The following is a 13,742-nucleotide window of genomic DNA, read 5'->3' on the forward strand; positions in this document are numbered from 1 at the left end:
CTTCCATTGTCTGCCAGAAAACCGACAGCCTCGTGCCCTCGGACATTTTTTTTATTATCAACTAATAATTGTTATACCCTTTCGTTTTTCAGTGAATAGTTTAAAAGCTATAATCAGAAACACTCTTGGGACTGGTCATCCACACGTTCAAGTTTTTATCTTTTATGTTTGAAAAACATAGAACTGTGTCATTTTTTCATGCCCACGTGGGTACAATGTCTGATGTCCATTCCTGGTGCCCCCCGCCGTGATAAAATGTTCACAAAGGAGTGTATAAAGAGCTAAAAAATAGAATATATAGCGTCCAAGCTTCAATATACCTGTCATTGTCTACATCTGACGGTCACCTTAACAAGGATGTGGACGGAAGAGTTCCAAGTAATATGAAACAAGAAATATATTTTATTACCCAGTATTTCACTGACAGAATTTTTAGTCAGTTTGTAAAAGACTGAAATATTTTAGCATTTTATAAAATGCCTAAGTGAATCACATTTTACACATTAACTGCTTATCAATTTTGTTCTCTCTCTAACGTATACGGGAAACGTTAATTTTGTAGCATGTATGTCGACATGTTGGTTTATTTAAAATTTCAAGCCACGCATTTACGGAAACAAAACACAAATCATGCGCGTGGAATGTTGATGCTATTCTTTTCCAGCAATAAGAGATACTTCAAAATCGTCTTTATGTAGTTAATTGATGCATCTGACCGTTTCTGGTCATTAGCTGACATTATTAAACCATTCATGTGTAATCCGATGTCCTTTTTTCCTCAAGGACTAATTTTCTGATTTTCATGGTGTATACAAAAGAAGAACTGCGCTCCGGAGATCGTAAATAACAGCATAATACAAATTATGTTCTGAATATGCTTATTCATGAACAACCACGACATCTCAATTTAAATGTAATATGGCTGAATTCCACATTCTACATACCACACTTTTGATTGTTTGGATGCTCATGTTCCCTGGAAATATTTGGAATAGTTATATTCCGTATTTTGAATTAACCCAGTCCCCCGTGTTTTTATCAGTGCACCGCACATAGCCAGTGTGTCGGCGAATTTGCATCAAGGCTGTAGTATTTTTCAACCGTTTAGTGGAATTCAATGTACAGCGGTAGCTCTGGTCACTCATATATTTTGTGTCCCATGGCTCAAATCTATTTGCGTCTGTACCGTGTTCCACTGAGCTCGATAATCTGTTGGATGAAGGCACAGCTCTCTACAGTCACATATGAGGGGTATTTAGGTCATAATCAGCTCCCAGCAGCCACTGCCTCAAGCGATATTGTCTACATAACAGATCAGTTTTATGGCTCCGTCACAGGTGCTCCAAACATTGAAGCAGGGAAAACAAATTTCATAGAATCTTTTCAACAAGCAATATTGATATCCCCGTCACTTTTGCTAACTTTTAATGATGTCTCTATTGCAATTTTTACGGATTTTGATTCGTATGCATTATTTGACTCTCATCAGCGGAATGGTTTGGGTCAGATTGATCCGAATGGACAAGCGGTTTTACTTCTGTTTAGTAGTATGGATGAATTGTTATGTTACATCTTAACAGTATATCAGGCGACTATGCTTGTCGTAAGAGGCGACAAACGGGATCGGATGGTCAGGCTTTGGTTGATGCATGGCATCGATCCCAATTGCGTGGATCGATGATCATGATATTAGGCACTGGATTGTCTGGTCCAGACTCGATTATTTACAGAACGCCGTCATATAGCTGGGATATTGCTTAGTGCGTCGTTAAACGACAAACCAATCAATCATCATCATATGAACTCAAACCAGTCATTGTTACAAGTAAACCACAATCCACAACAGTTACTGACACTGGATAAAAAAAAACAGTACATAGAAAGAAACAAAATTAACTCAACTCATCATGATCACAATTGCTATTCTTTGAAAGAAAGAAATACAAAAAAGAAACTGACCAAAAAACGTAAAACAAGAGACGAGGAATCTCCGTTATTGATTAGCCCCGGTATTGAAATGTTCTCCAACTACGTGATAATATTTTGAGTATGTGCATCTGTGGTTGTGACAAAAAGACCTTATCTAGTATAACGTTTTTGCCATATGGAGCCCTTAGTATTTTCATTTACATTATTATAACCAAATGCCAAGTATAAAAAGAATGTGATCTATTATTTGAGTATGTGCATCTGCCAATGTTGTTGGCAGTTTTGATACTATTTCCACATGTTTATATTTGTGCCAGAAATTGCTTCCATTTCCTTCGATCTACTTTTTAAATAAAGACCCAGGTTAGAATAGGTCTTCAGCAACCTATGCTTGCCGTAATTTAAGAGGCGACGAACGGGATTGGGTAGTCAGGCTCGCCGATTTGGTCGATGCATAACATCATATTCCAATTGCGTAGTTCGATGCTCTTGGTGTCAATCACTGGATGATCTGGTACAGACTGGATTATTTACAGACCGCCGTCATATGGCTGGAATACTGCTGAGTGCGGCGTTAAACAAGAAACTATTTTTAAATAGACCTACCCTATGCAAATGTATCAACTGTATTGCCCAATACTCAAAATAAATAATATTTTTTTCCACAACAGCGTTGTGTTATTTGTGGTTAATATAATTATGCTCCATCATGCCTTTCAGTAACATCATAATTATGCGTTTGTGAGGCATCACATATGGCGGGGAACTTTGATGCTCTGCATCAATGTTTTCTTGTTATTATTCACTTACAACATTTTCTATCCAGCATTGATGAAGATTCCTGGGTAGAATAGGTCTTCAGCAACCCATGCTTGCCGTAAAAGGTGACTATGCTTGTCGTAAAAGGCGACTAACGGGATCGGGTGGTCAGGCTCGCTGACTTGGTTGATATATGTCATCGATCCCAATTGTGTGGATCGATGCTCATGATGTCAATCACTGGATTGTCTGGTCCAGACTCGATTATTTACAGACCGCCGTCATATAGCTGGAATATTGCTGAGTGCGGCGTTAAACAACAAACCAACCAACCAAATCCAGCATTGAACCGGGTCAGTTCCACCAAACCATTTGTACCCGTGCAAGACAAACGGGTTCCAAACAGTGGTTTACGTTTCTGCTCGTTTCATTGGATGCAACAACCAAAGAGCCAATCAGAAATTTGAATTATGAAACCGGTTTGGTGGAAATGTTAAGTAAACAAACAGATCCGAGTTTGGTCGTGCAGTGTGTTGCTATCACGTACGTGAACACTAGCGAATACCCAGATAGTGACTTTGACATCACATGTCCATGACAGAGTATTAACAGTCTAACCTGCCGGTCGTCGAACTCACACTTGCGCTGATTGCCCTGTACATCTGCACCTATCTAATGGCTCGCTTCACGGGAGGACAATTTCAACACATTTCCGTAGTTTTCACAGCGTGTTTGTGTATGACGATATTGGCAACGGGCACATGTCAGCCAAAGTCATACAGCGAAACCGTGAATCAAGTGCTTGGTGATGGTCATACTTTAGGAACAAGTCATGAGGATCTAGACAAAAAATTTGAGGACACGCTTGAACAAATTGAAGGTATGTTAACGGTTAAAAAACCTGCTGAAAAACCTGACAGTTCACTTCCGGGTTTCGAGATCGAATTTCGTCAATATTATGAATTCACTTTAATTTTGTTACTTTTAAATTGTTGTTTATTTTCCCGTTTTGTGCTATAACCTCTTTTGTAGAATTAGGTTTCTTGTATTGAAAAAAAAGTCTTTGCTTTGACCAGAGACCATATAATAGATATATGGTCTCTGTTTGACTTAATTTGTGACTGACCATTATATTTTCTTTTCTTTTCTGATTTTGTAAGTGATTAATCTGTCAAGAGTCACTTTATTTAATTTTTAACAGTTCTAAATAGCAAGAGTTGAACTATGTAACATCAATTTTAAGTGTCAGTTCTGTATTTGTAGTTAATATCCTAAAATTAATAAAGGTTTTAATTACACTGAAAACTCAAAAACATGTCATTCAAACTCAGTATCTTTAGAAGTGTGTTTAAAAAAACTATGTACAGCATTACAAAAAACCCAGTGAGTGTTAACTTTTAAAATAATTGATTAACATGTTAAATATGTTGTCTCTGGCCACTGCAAATACCGTATACAGAGAACGAGAGGCCTGTTAGTATATATGTGCATGGATACTCATCTTGCTGAAACTAATCTGTACTTAGTCTCTGCTCTTTCCCCAACTGTAAAAAATAAAATAAAAAACATGTTGAGCTGTAGTCCTCCACTTAAAGGGGCGGTCAGGTAGACAAGTGGTTAAAGCGTTCGCTTGTCATGCCGAAGACCCGGGTTCGATTCCCGACATGGGTACAATGTGTGAAGCCCATTTTTGGTGTCAAAAGCAGCGTAAACCATACTCACTCACTCACTCTTCAATTTAAATAGAATTAGGAAATATCCGATGATTAACTAACGAAGACAGCTGTAAGTGTGCTTATTTGTATAGAGTAAAAACAAGACATTCTGTCGATAAAGAATACTGTTTACGGTAATGACAAAGAATTGCAAAGTGCACTTTTCAAGAAATGTTTATTTTCCTAGCGATAAACATGATTAATATCATCATTGATTTTTTTATCTAATGTGATTCTATAGGTCCCCATTTCTCCAGCTTATTGGTTAGGATAAAAGTCTGTGAACCATGAAATATGAAAAGTGTGGCGTAACGTGGGTGGGCTATTAAAGTGAATAGTTCAAGGTAAATGAGGTGGTGATTGTGGTTGTGTGCTGTTTTTATCAGTATTTGAGCCAGATAACAGCTTCATCCTTGTATCCATGACTACAACCAGAGTAGGGAAGAGATGAACCAAACCATATAATACACTAGATAATCGAGGATGGTTCAACCCGTGGTTTATCTAAACTGTGGACAAATTTAGAGTGGAGTTTCATAAACTGCTGACTGGTTGCGTACACTTTGATGATAACATGCGTACAAATATAGCTTATAGTCACCACATCGGTGAGATGAGTAATAATGATGATGGTAGCAATTTCCTGTCACCAGAAGCACTCACTGACTCACCTATGATATGACATTTATGAAATATATCTCCATTCTCTGTCCACTAAAGTTAGTTTCAAGGCATCAATTGCGGTAATCTGACCGTGGTTGCTGTAAATAACGGTGAGTTGTGTGATCTATCTATCACTTCACACACGATTTCACAGAAATGAATATAATCAATATTGTATGAAATTTTGAATAAAGTTAATAAAATTAATAAAATTAATAAAATAGATTACAAATTTAAATCCAGATATACAATGAACACTCTTTATAACCAGACAGTGTAATTACATTATTAGTTTGCGTACTTCAGTACATATTTGTTGACATTGGCCCACTTGCACAAAGTGATCTTAGCGCTAAGATGATCTTAACTCCCATACTTTAACATTGGCTTGCGATAGTCTTAGCGCTAAGATCGCTCTGTGCAAGTGGGCCCTGGTGTTACGTACTCACAGTTATGTCTGTGTTGGGGAAAAAAACCATCAAAACTCTTCAACCCTGTGTATAAGATCACTGGATTGTCTGGTCCAGACGCGATTATTTACAGACCGCCGTCATATAGCTGGAAATATTGCTGAGTGCGGTGTTAAACAACAAACAAACAAACATGCATATTGAAGGAGAGCTTTTCATTTTGCCTTTTGCTCTTTTCCGTACCTTGAGACAAGGGCTGTGATTGGGACTCAAGGAGCCAATATTGGGTAGGAACCAAGTCTTGAGAATTTGAGCACTCAAGGAAGGGAGATAATTCTAGATGAACTTTGTTGACAAGGACCCTTAGCAGGGCATGTGTCTGTGGTAGGCCAATGAAATGAAAGAGAAATATTTTAACACTTTGACCTTTATGCATCTAAAATGAACACAAAATGCCGTTAATGGGGCATGCTGCTAAGATACACGGGAAGTTCGAATCAGTCTCAAGTTCTCCCAGTTGTTTGACAACAACTTACTTCAGTGAAGGGGGCGGTCGGGTAGCCTAGTGGTTAAAGCGGTCGCTCGTCATGCTGAAGACCCGGGTTCGATTCCCAACATGGGTACAATGTGTGAAGCCCATTTCTGGTGTCCCCCGCCGTGATATTGCTGGAATACTGCTAAAAGCGGCGTAAAACCATACTCACTCACTCACTCACTACTTCGGTGAAGATCACCATGTGTGCAGATTGTACAAAAATATTTCAATTTTTTTTCGTTTTGTAATGTAATAAAAACAATATTTCACAACCTTTCCTCATACAATCTATTTTCAATTCATCAGTCATTGTGTCTAAAAACTGCAATTATTACATAAACAGTTTTAAGACGGAAAATGAGTCAAAATGTTTGATGTCATGTATCTTTTAATAAATATTAATTGAAGCTTGTGAATTGTACTTTGGTGTTCTGAAGATGCTGTAGTTTTATAAAATAATGAAAAGTCAAAATGTGATTTATATCACATTTCATATTCACTATCTCGCAGACATTGGAAAACAATTAATGTTTTATCTGTGTGTGTACGTCTTCTGTTGGAACTATTTGGCCTGAGTAGCCTCCCTTAGTTTTGCTAGGATATTGACATTTCAGCGGCATGCGCTAGTCGACATGTCTTTTATCGAAATGTTTCGTGTACTGTTAGAGTTTACAACAATTCAATTTCAGAATCGCGTAAATCGCCAACGAATTTTTTTTATACATTTCTTGGGAAGCATTGGATACAAGCAAGATGTGGTCTGTTTGTAAGGGAATTGTAATACACGAAGTCGGCAAGAACCAGGAACCGATTCCGATTCTGGGAGTGACAAATGGATACTCAAGTCCATATTTTTCTACCTGCCACAGCCCTGCTTCAGACATTGTTTTTCCACGTGAAATAATTCCATTCACAAAAATAGTTATGCTTCATATTGTGAGAGTAAAAAAATACATTGTTGCTGTGTGTAGTTTAGAAAGAACTATTTTGGTTCATAGTGAAATAAAATATCTGGGTTTGAAGCTGTAGCTGTAACAAAAATCTGGTCTCAATACAATGTCCCAGGTAACAGAATGTCTTCATTTTCAAAATCTGAAAACTAGACTTGCCAAAGTATTGTAGACTTGCTTTGGAGTTCCAGATGTTTTTGTATATAAAATGTGGCTCTATAACCGATATCAGCTGTATGGTTGGGAATATAAATTGTTGATGTTCCAGGGATAAAATGGAAAGATGTGGTTGCGGCAGGTGCTAGCTATCTGGAGAAGTCCGCGGAGATCGCAGTGGGGGTCACTCCTCAATGTTCAAACGACACGGCGCTTCTGGTGGAGGGATTGATAGACAGGGACAAGTGGGCTCTTCAGTGTGAGTTCAGGGATAGATATCTAGGTTTTTCTAGTGCACTTTTTCAAGGGTGCTCATAAAGGTAATTCCATGGAAACAATTTTGACTTTGTCTAAACTGGTGCTTTTTGCTATTTTGCAATTTTCTCTAAGTTTTCTTTTCTTATGTTTCGATGGAAATATTTTCGACTTTGTCTCAAACGAGGGTAGGGTTCGTTTCAAGGAAACTTTGGATATACATTGCTTTTTTGGCTTAACTTGTGCCTGTGTGTGCTATTTTGAAATATTTCTAATTTTTCTTTTCTTTTGTATCCATGGAAACCATTTCGACTTAGTCTCAAATGAGGGTAGGCTTTGTTTCCTGGCCATAACTTGGAAACCTTTCAACATTTTTCAATGAAACTTGGCATATGCATTGTTCATGAGCTTAAACTGGTGCGTTCTGCAATTTTAAAATTTAATTTTGTAACCATGTTTTGAAACAACATTAGTCTTGATTTCTGGGGCATAGCTCTCAAACTAATGAATATTTTGGCATGCAACTATACATGTGCAATGACCACGTGATCACTTATTCTCTTTTCATAATTTTCAAAACAAAAATTATATTTATTTTGAACAGTTACTAATATATAAAAGCATGAGGTGTCGTCCATTGCATCATGATGTCATGAAATTCCCGAGTGATATCATGTCATAACATTCCCGAGTGATATTGTGTCATAATATTCCCGAGTGATGTCATAGATGTCATAACATTCCCGATCGATGTCATAGATGTCATGTCATAACATTCCCGAGTGATATCGTGTCATAGCATTTCAGTCTGATGTCATGTCATAACATTCCCGAGTGATGTCGTGTCATAACATTCCCGATCGATGTCATGTCATGTCATAACATTCACGAGTGATGTCATAGATGTCATGTCATAACATTCCCGAGTGATATCGTGTCATAGCATTTCAGTGTGATGTCGTGTCATAACATTCCCGATCGATGTCATGTCATCATAACATTCCCGAGTGATGTCATAGATGTCATGTCATAACATTCCCGAGTGATATCATAGATGTCATGTCATAACATTCCCGAGTGATGTTATAGATGTCATGTCATAACATTCCAGAGTGATGTCGTGTCATAACATTCCCGAGTGATGTCATGTCATGTCATAACATTCCAGAGTGATGTCATGTCACTTAGACATCGAGAGTACTTCAGAAAGTGATTACTATGTATTGTACAATGTACATTGGTGATTAACATAATGTGTTTTAAGATTTGCAGTTATTGTTGAGTGTCCACTGCCGCAAACCTTTACCTTTGAAACCCAACAGTTATTGTGATTGGTTCTAATACTCAATAAACCCACAAATCAGAAAAAACAAACATTTTGAATCCTTGAGTTACTGGTAGTAACTCATAGGACGCTAGTGTTATTTTTTCAGTTTTCTTCATTTTTCTAGAGCCTCGCATGTGTAAAACTTGCGACATGAGTAGGTAATTGAGGGAAACACAAGTCTCTGGTTTGTGAGGCCTCATATCTGGTTTGTTTGTTTGTTTGTTTCAAGTCCTGGACTCATTTGGGAAGCCCGGCAGTGGTTTGATGCAGTACCAACTACACTGGCTCGGGTCATATGATGAGTGCATCGGCACCAACGTCGCGGTGGAGGAGGTGCTGGCGGACAACACGACGGTGGTCACACAGCCATTCCGGAGTCAGTACTGCCTGGCATCCCATTCTGTAGCTCCACAGGTGAGTTGGTGCATACCGTCCTCTAGCTCTACAGGTGAGTTGGTGCATATCATCCTCTAGCTCCACAGGTGAGTTGGTGCATATCATCCTCTAGCTCCACAGGTGAGTTGGTGCATATCATCCTCTAGCTCCACCGGTGAGTCAGTGCATACCATCCTCTAGCTCCACCGGTGAGTCAGTGCATACCATCCTCTAGCTCCACCGGTGAGTCGGTGCATACCATCCTCTAGCTCTACGGGTGAGTCGATGGATACCATCCTCTAGCTCCACTGGTGAGTCGGTGGATACCATCCTCTAGCTCCACCGGTAAGTCAGTGGATACCATCCTCTAGCTCCACCGGTGAGTCGGTGCATACCATCCTCTAGCTCCACCGGTGAGTCAGTGCATACCATCCTCTATCTCCACCGGTAAGTCGGTGCATACCATCCTCTAGCTCCCCAGGTGAGTTGGTGCATACCATCCTCTAGCTCCACTGGAAAGTCAGTGCATACCATCCTCTAGCTCCCCAGGGGAGTTGGTGCATACCATCCTCTAGCTCCACCGGTGTGTCAGTGCATACCATCCTCTAGCTCCACCGGTGAGTCGGTGCATACCATCCTCTAGCTCCCCAGGTGAGTTGGTGCATACCATCCTCTAGCTCCACTGGAAAGTCAGTGCATATCATCCTCTAGCTCCCCAGGTGAGTTGGTGCATACCATCCTCTAGCTCCACCGGTGTGTCAGTGCATACCATCCTCTAGCTCCACCGGTGAGTCGGTGCATACCATCCTCTAGCTCCACCGGTGAGTCAGTGCATACCATCCTCTAGCTCCACCGGTGAGTCGGTGCATACCATCCTCTTGCTCAACAGGAGCTATCACCCCAGACACATATTTGGCTGCAGTTTTTGTTTATTTTGACCTAGTCAACATAAAGGACAGCGACAAGTCTGTTAGTGATGACATGTGAAAGTGTGACATGATCACTGCTTGTGTTTTCAGTTGTTTGTGCAGCTTGGAACGTGTTTCCCTGACTCCTGCAGTAACCGAGACGTGATGATGATTCTCAATGGAGGTTGGTTGTACCCTCATGTCTTGATACAAAGTATATACTTTGTTGATACAGAGTATTTATCATATAATGGGTAGGTTTCTCAGCAGGATAAAGCCAACGGATAAAAACGATATCCGTTGGGGTCATATGCGGATAGAGATGCAAATTTCAAAGGTCAAGTAGGGACTATTTTCACTGTTTATAAACAAACATGGCGTCACCCTCGTCATTCGGCGATCGAGTCAGAATTAACCATCGAGAATCTGGATAAACTACAGGGATAATTGCTATCATTATCAAAGGAACAGTCTAATATACTGAAAATCAGTGTCTAACTGTGACGTAGCGAAGGCATTTTATAAGTTTTGGCAACTTTGGAGAACACAATTTTGCTGGGCACTAGGCCTAGCCAAGCGGGATCAGTAGCCATATCTGTGCTTGTATCTGCGGCTTGAAAGCTTTTCCACAAATTAAAATAGTTGGATTTGGCCGAAATATGTTTGAATTGTTACCTTGTTTCGTTTTGTCGCTGTGTGTACATCTGACTACACTTCTTAACCTTATGACAGGACAGACCAACTGTCAACAACGTCCGACCGTGGCCGTGACATCTCGTAGACTAGGTTTAGAGTAGCTTCCCTTTGACAAAGGGCAGTTTGATACTAAGTTGATACTGAGTATATATATTGTTTATACTGCCTATACATCTAGTTGATACAGAGTATATATCTTGTTTATACTGACTAAACATCTTGTTGATACAGAGTATATATCTTGTTTATACTGACTATACATCTAGTTGTAAACTATGTACATATTTGCAAACATTTTTCTCATTAACCATGTACATATTTACAAACATTTTCTAGTTGTTAAAGACAGATCGTACCCAAATTTTTATGCATTCTTACAACGTATCAATGTCTGATGAAATTAACTACACCTCAACTCCAAGCATTTCACGATGATAGACCAAACATAATGTAAATTTGGTTTGCCCTATTAACACAATCTTCATGTCAGAATTACATGTTTAGCCGCCTCTATAATACTGTTCAATGTGTCAATAATTTTTATGACACTTACCAACATTAGGCTTTGTAAACAACAACCAGCTGGCATTACTACGCAAAGACACAGCCGTAGAATAGATGAGAAAGTGTTAGAAACAATTTGAAGCTAAGTGCATAAGTGCAGTCAGACAAATCATCAATAAGAAATTTTCTATGATTGTTTATGTTGACTGCTGTACACATCAACCTCTCACTGAAGGAAATTACATATGTCTATCTGATCCGTGAAGCTCAGGGGTAGAAAAGGTCTTCAGCAACCCATGCTTGCCGTAAGAGGCGACTATGCTTGTTGTAAATGGTGACTATGCTTGTCGTAAGAGGTGACTAACGGGATCGGGTGGTCAGGCTCGCTGACTTGGTTGATGCATGTCATCGTATCCCAATTGTGTGGATTGATGCTCATAATGTCAGTCACTGGATTGTCTGGTCCAGACTCGATTATTTACAGACGGCCGTCATATAGCTGGAATATTGCTAACAAACAAACAAACAACAAACAAACAAACATATGTCTATCTGGCATCCATTGTGAGAAGCTTGTGAGCTACATTATTGACAACTTTCTGAATTCAAATATTTTCTTGATATTTATATGAACTTTGCTCTTTGTTTATGATTCTGTTGCTTTATAGATGTCAGAACATCAGACTTGAATCACACCCCATCTCCAATATTAATGTAAAAAATAATATTATCATTCTCGATTAGCTGGTGGACTATATCTACGTTGACATGATAAATACCACTGCTTTGTTTCCAACCATATTCGAAAGAACTCTTGGAGATTCGGGATAGGTCCCCAGCAACCAATGCTTGTCACAAGAGGCGACATAATGGATTGGGTGGTCAGTTAGTGACTTGGCTGAAGCATGTCATCGTATGTTCCTGTTGTGTGGATGGATCAGTGCTCGTGATGTCAATCACTGGATTGTCTGGTCCAGAACTGATTATTTACAGATCGGTGTCATATAGCTGAGTCAAACAACAAACAAACATACGTACAAAAGATATGCTTCTAAAACTCGCCTTCATATCAGCTTGCACTTGTGGGTGAGATTACCTGTGGAAAGTCCAGACAAAGGAGATTGAGATGGTAACATCCCTTACACAGGAGATTGAGATGTTTACATCCCTAACAAAGGAGATTGAGATGGTTACATCACTTACAAAGGAGATTGAGATGGTTGCATCCCTTACAAAGGAGATTGAGATGGTTACATCACTTACAAAGGAGATTGAGATGGTTACGTCACTTACAAAGGAGATTGAGATGGTTACATCCCTTACAAATCAGATTGAGATCGTTACATCACTTACAAAGGAGATTGAGATGGTTGCATCCCTTACAAAGGAGATTGAGATGGTTGCATCCCTTACAAAGGAGATTGAGATGGTTGCATCCCTTACAAAGGAGATTGAGATGGTTGCATCCCTTACAAAGGAAATTGAGATGGTTACATCCCTTACAAAGGAGATTGAGATGGTTGCATCCCTTACAAAGGAGATTGAGATGGTTACGTCACTTACAAAGGAGATTGAGATGGTTACATCCCTTACAAAACAGCAGTATGTTGTCCGCCAAAAAGGTTTATACTATGTTTTTCTTGCTTTGAAAAGTCACTTACATTTAATAGATGTCATAAATGTTTGATAAATGTTTGTAAATGTTTCAGTCCTAACAGAAATAACCCCAAACTTGACAGTAAGCTCCGTCATCTGCCAGGAAAGAGAGGTGCCCATCGACTCTGCAGCCTCAGTTGTCATGTAAGTATGTCCCTGTAACCATGGTAACTTGACAGTAAGCTCCGTCATCTGCCAGGAGAGAGAGTTGCCCATCGACTCTGCAGCCTCAGTTGTCATGTAAGTATGTCCCTGTAACCATGGTAACTTGACAGTAAGCTCCGTCATCTGCCAGGAGAGAGAGTTACCCATCGACTCTGCAGCCTCAGTTGTCATGTAAGTATGTCCCTGTAACCATGGTAACTTGACAGTAAGCTCCGCCTTCTGCCAGGAGAGAGAGGTGCCCATCGACTCTGCAGCCTCAGTTGTCATGTAAGTATGTCCCTGTAACCATGGTAACTTGACAGTAAGCTCCGTCATCTGCCAGGAGAGAGAGTTACCCATCGACTCTGCAGCCTCTGTTGTCATGTAAGTATGTCCCTGTAACCATGGTAACAGATAAAAGATACAAAAGGATCTCTTAGAATGATTTTTTTTTAATCTGTGTTTTACAGAGTTGTGCTGAGTGTTTTTGCTCTCCTCCTGTTGGCTGGAACAGTGTTCGACATTGTCTTCATCCAGATGCCCAAGTGGGAAGCTGAGAAACTGGAGGTCCCTGTGTCGAGTAACAGTAAATACGGCTCTGATCTCATGGGACGGTCGGACGACAGCTTGTCATCAGGGGAGCAGGCTCCGCTGCTCAGTGAACTCCTCAACAGGCAGGTAGAGGAGGCCTACAGTCCAGGTGCGTGTTTTGTGATTAGTTGGTGATGGGTAGATGGTGATTTGTGATTGGTTGGTGATG

General features: G+C 39.8%; 1 protein-coding gene across 1 annotated transcript in view; it reads left to right on the forward strand.

Moving 5' to 3' along the window:
• The first annotated feature begins 3,200 nt into the window (after positions 1–3,200).
• LOC124121285 (nose resistant to fluoxetine protein 6-like) overlaps positions 3,201–13,742 on the forward strand; it is a 45,634-nt gene continuing 35,092 nt past the window's right edge. The window contains exons 1-6 of the mRNA XM_048389226.1: positions 3,201–3,568; positions 7,230–7,376; positions 8,929–9,113; positions 10,094–10,166; positions 12,892–12,982; positions 13,453–13,682. Of these exons, the coding sequence (XP_048245183.1) occupies positions 3,364–3,568; positions 7,230–7,376; positions 8,929–9,113; positions 10,094–10,166; positions 12,892–12,982; positions 13,453–13,682 (931 nt within the window). The 5' untranslated portion in view covers positions 3,201–3,363. The remainder of the gene's footprint in view (positions 3,569–7,229; positions 7,377–8,928; positions 9,114–10,093; positions 10,167–12,891; positions 12,983–13,452; positions 13,683–13,742) is intronic.

The sequence above is a fragment of the Haliotis rufescens genome, unplaced genomic scaffold, assembly GCF_023055435.1.
Source record: "Haliotis rufescens isolate VD_foot unplaced genomic scaffold, xgHalRufe1.0.p SCAF_8, whole genome shotgun sequence".
In the NCBI taxonomy this organism is placed as follows: Eukaryota; Metazoa; Mollusca; class Gastropoda; order Lepetellida; family Haliotidae; genus Haliotis; species Haliotis rufescens.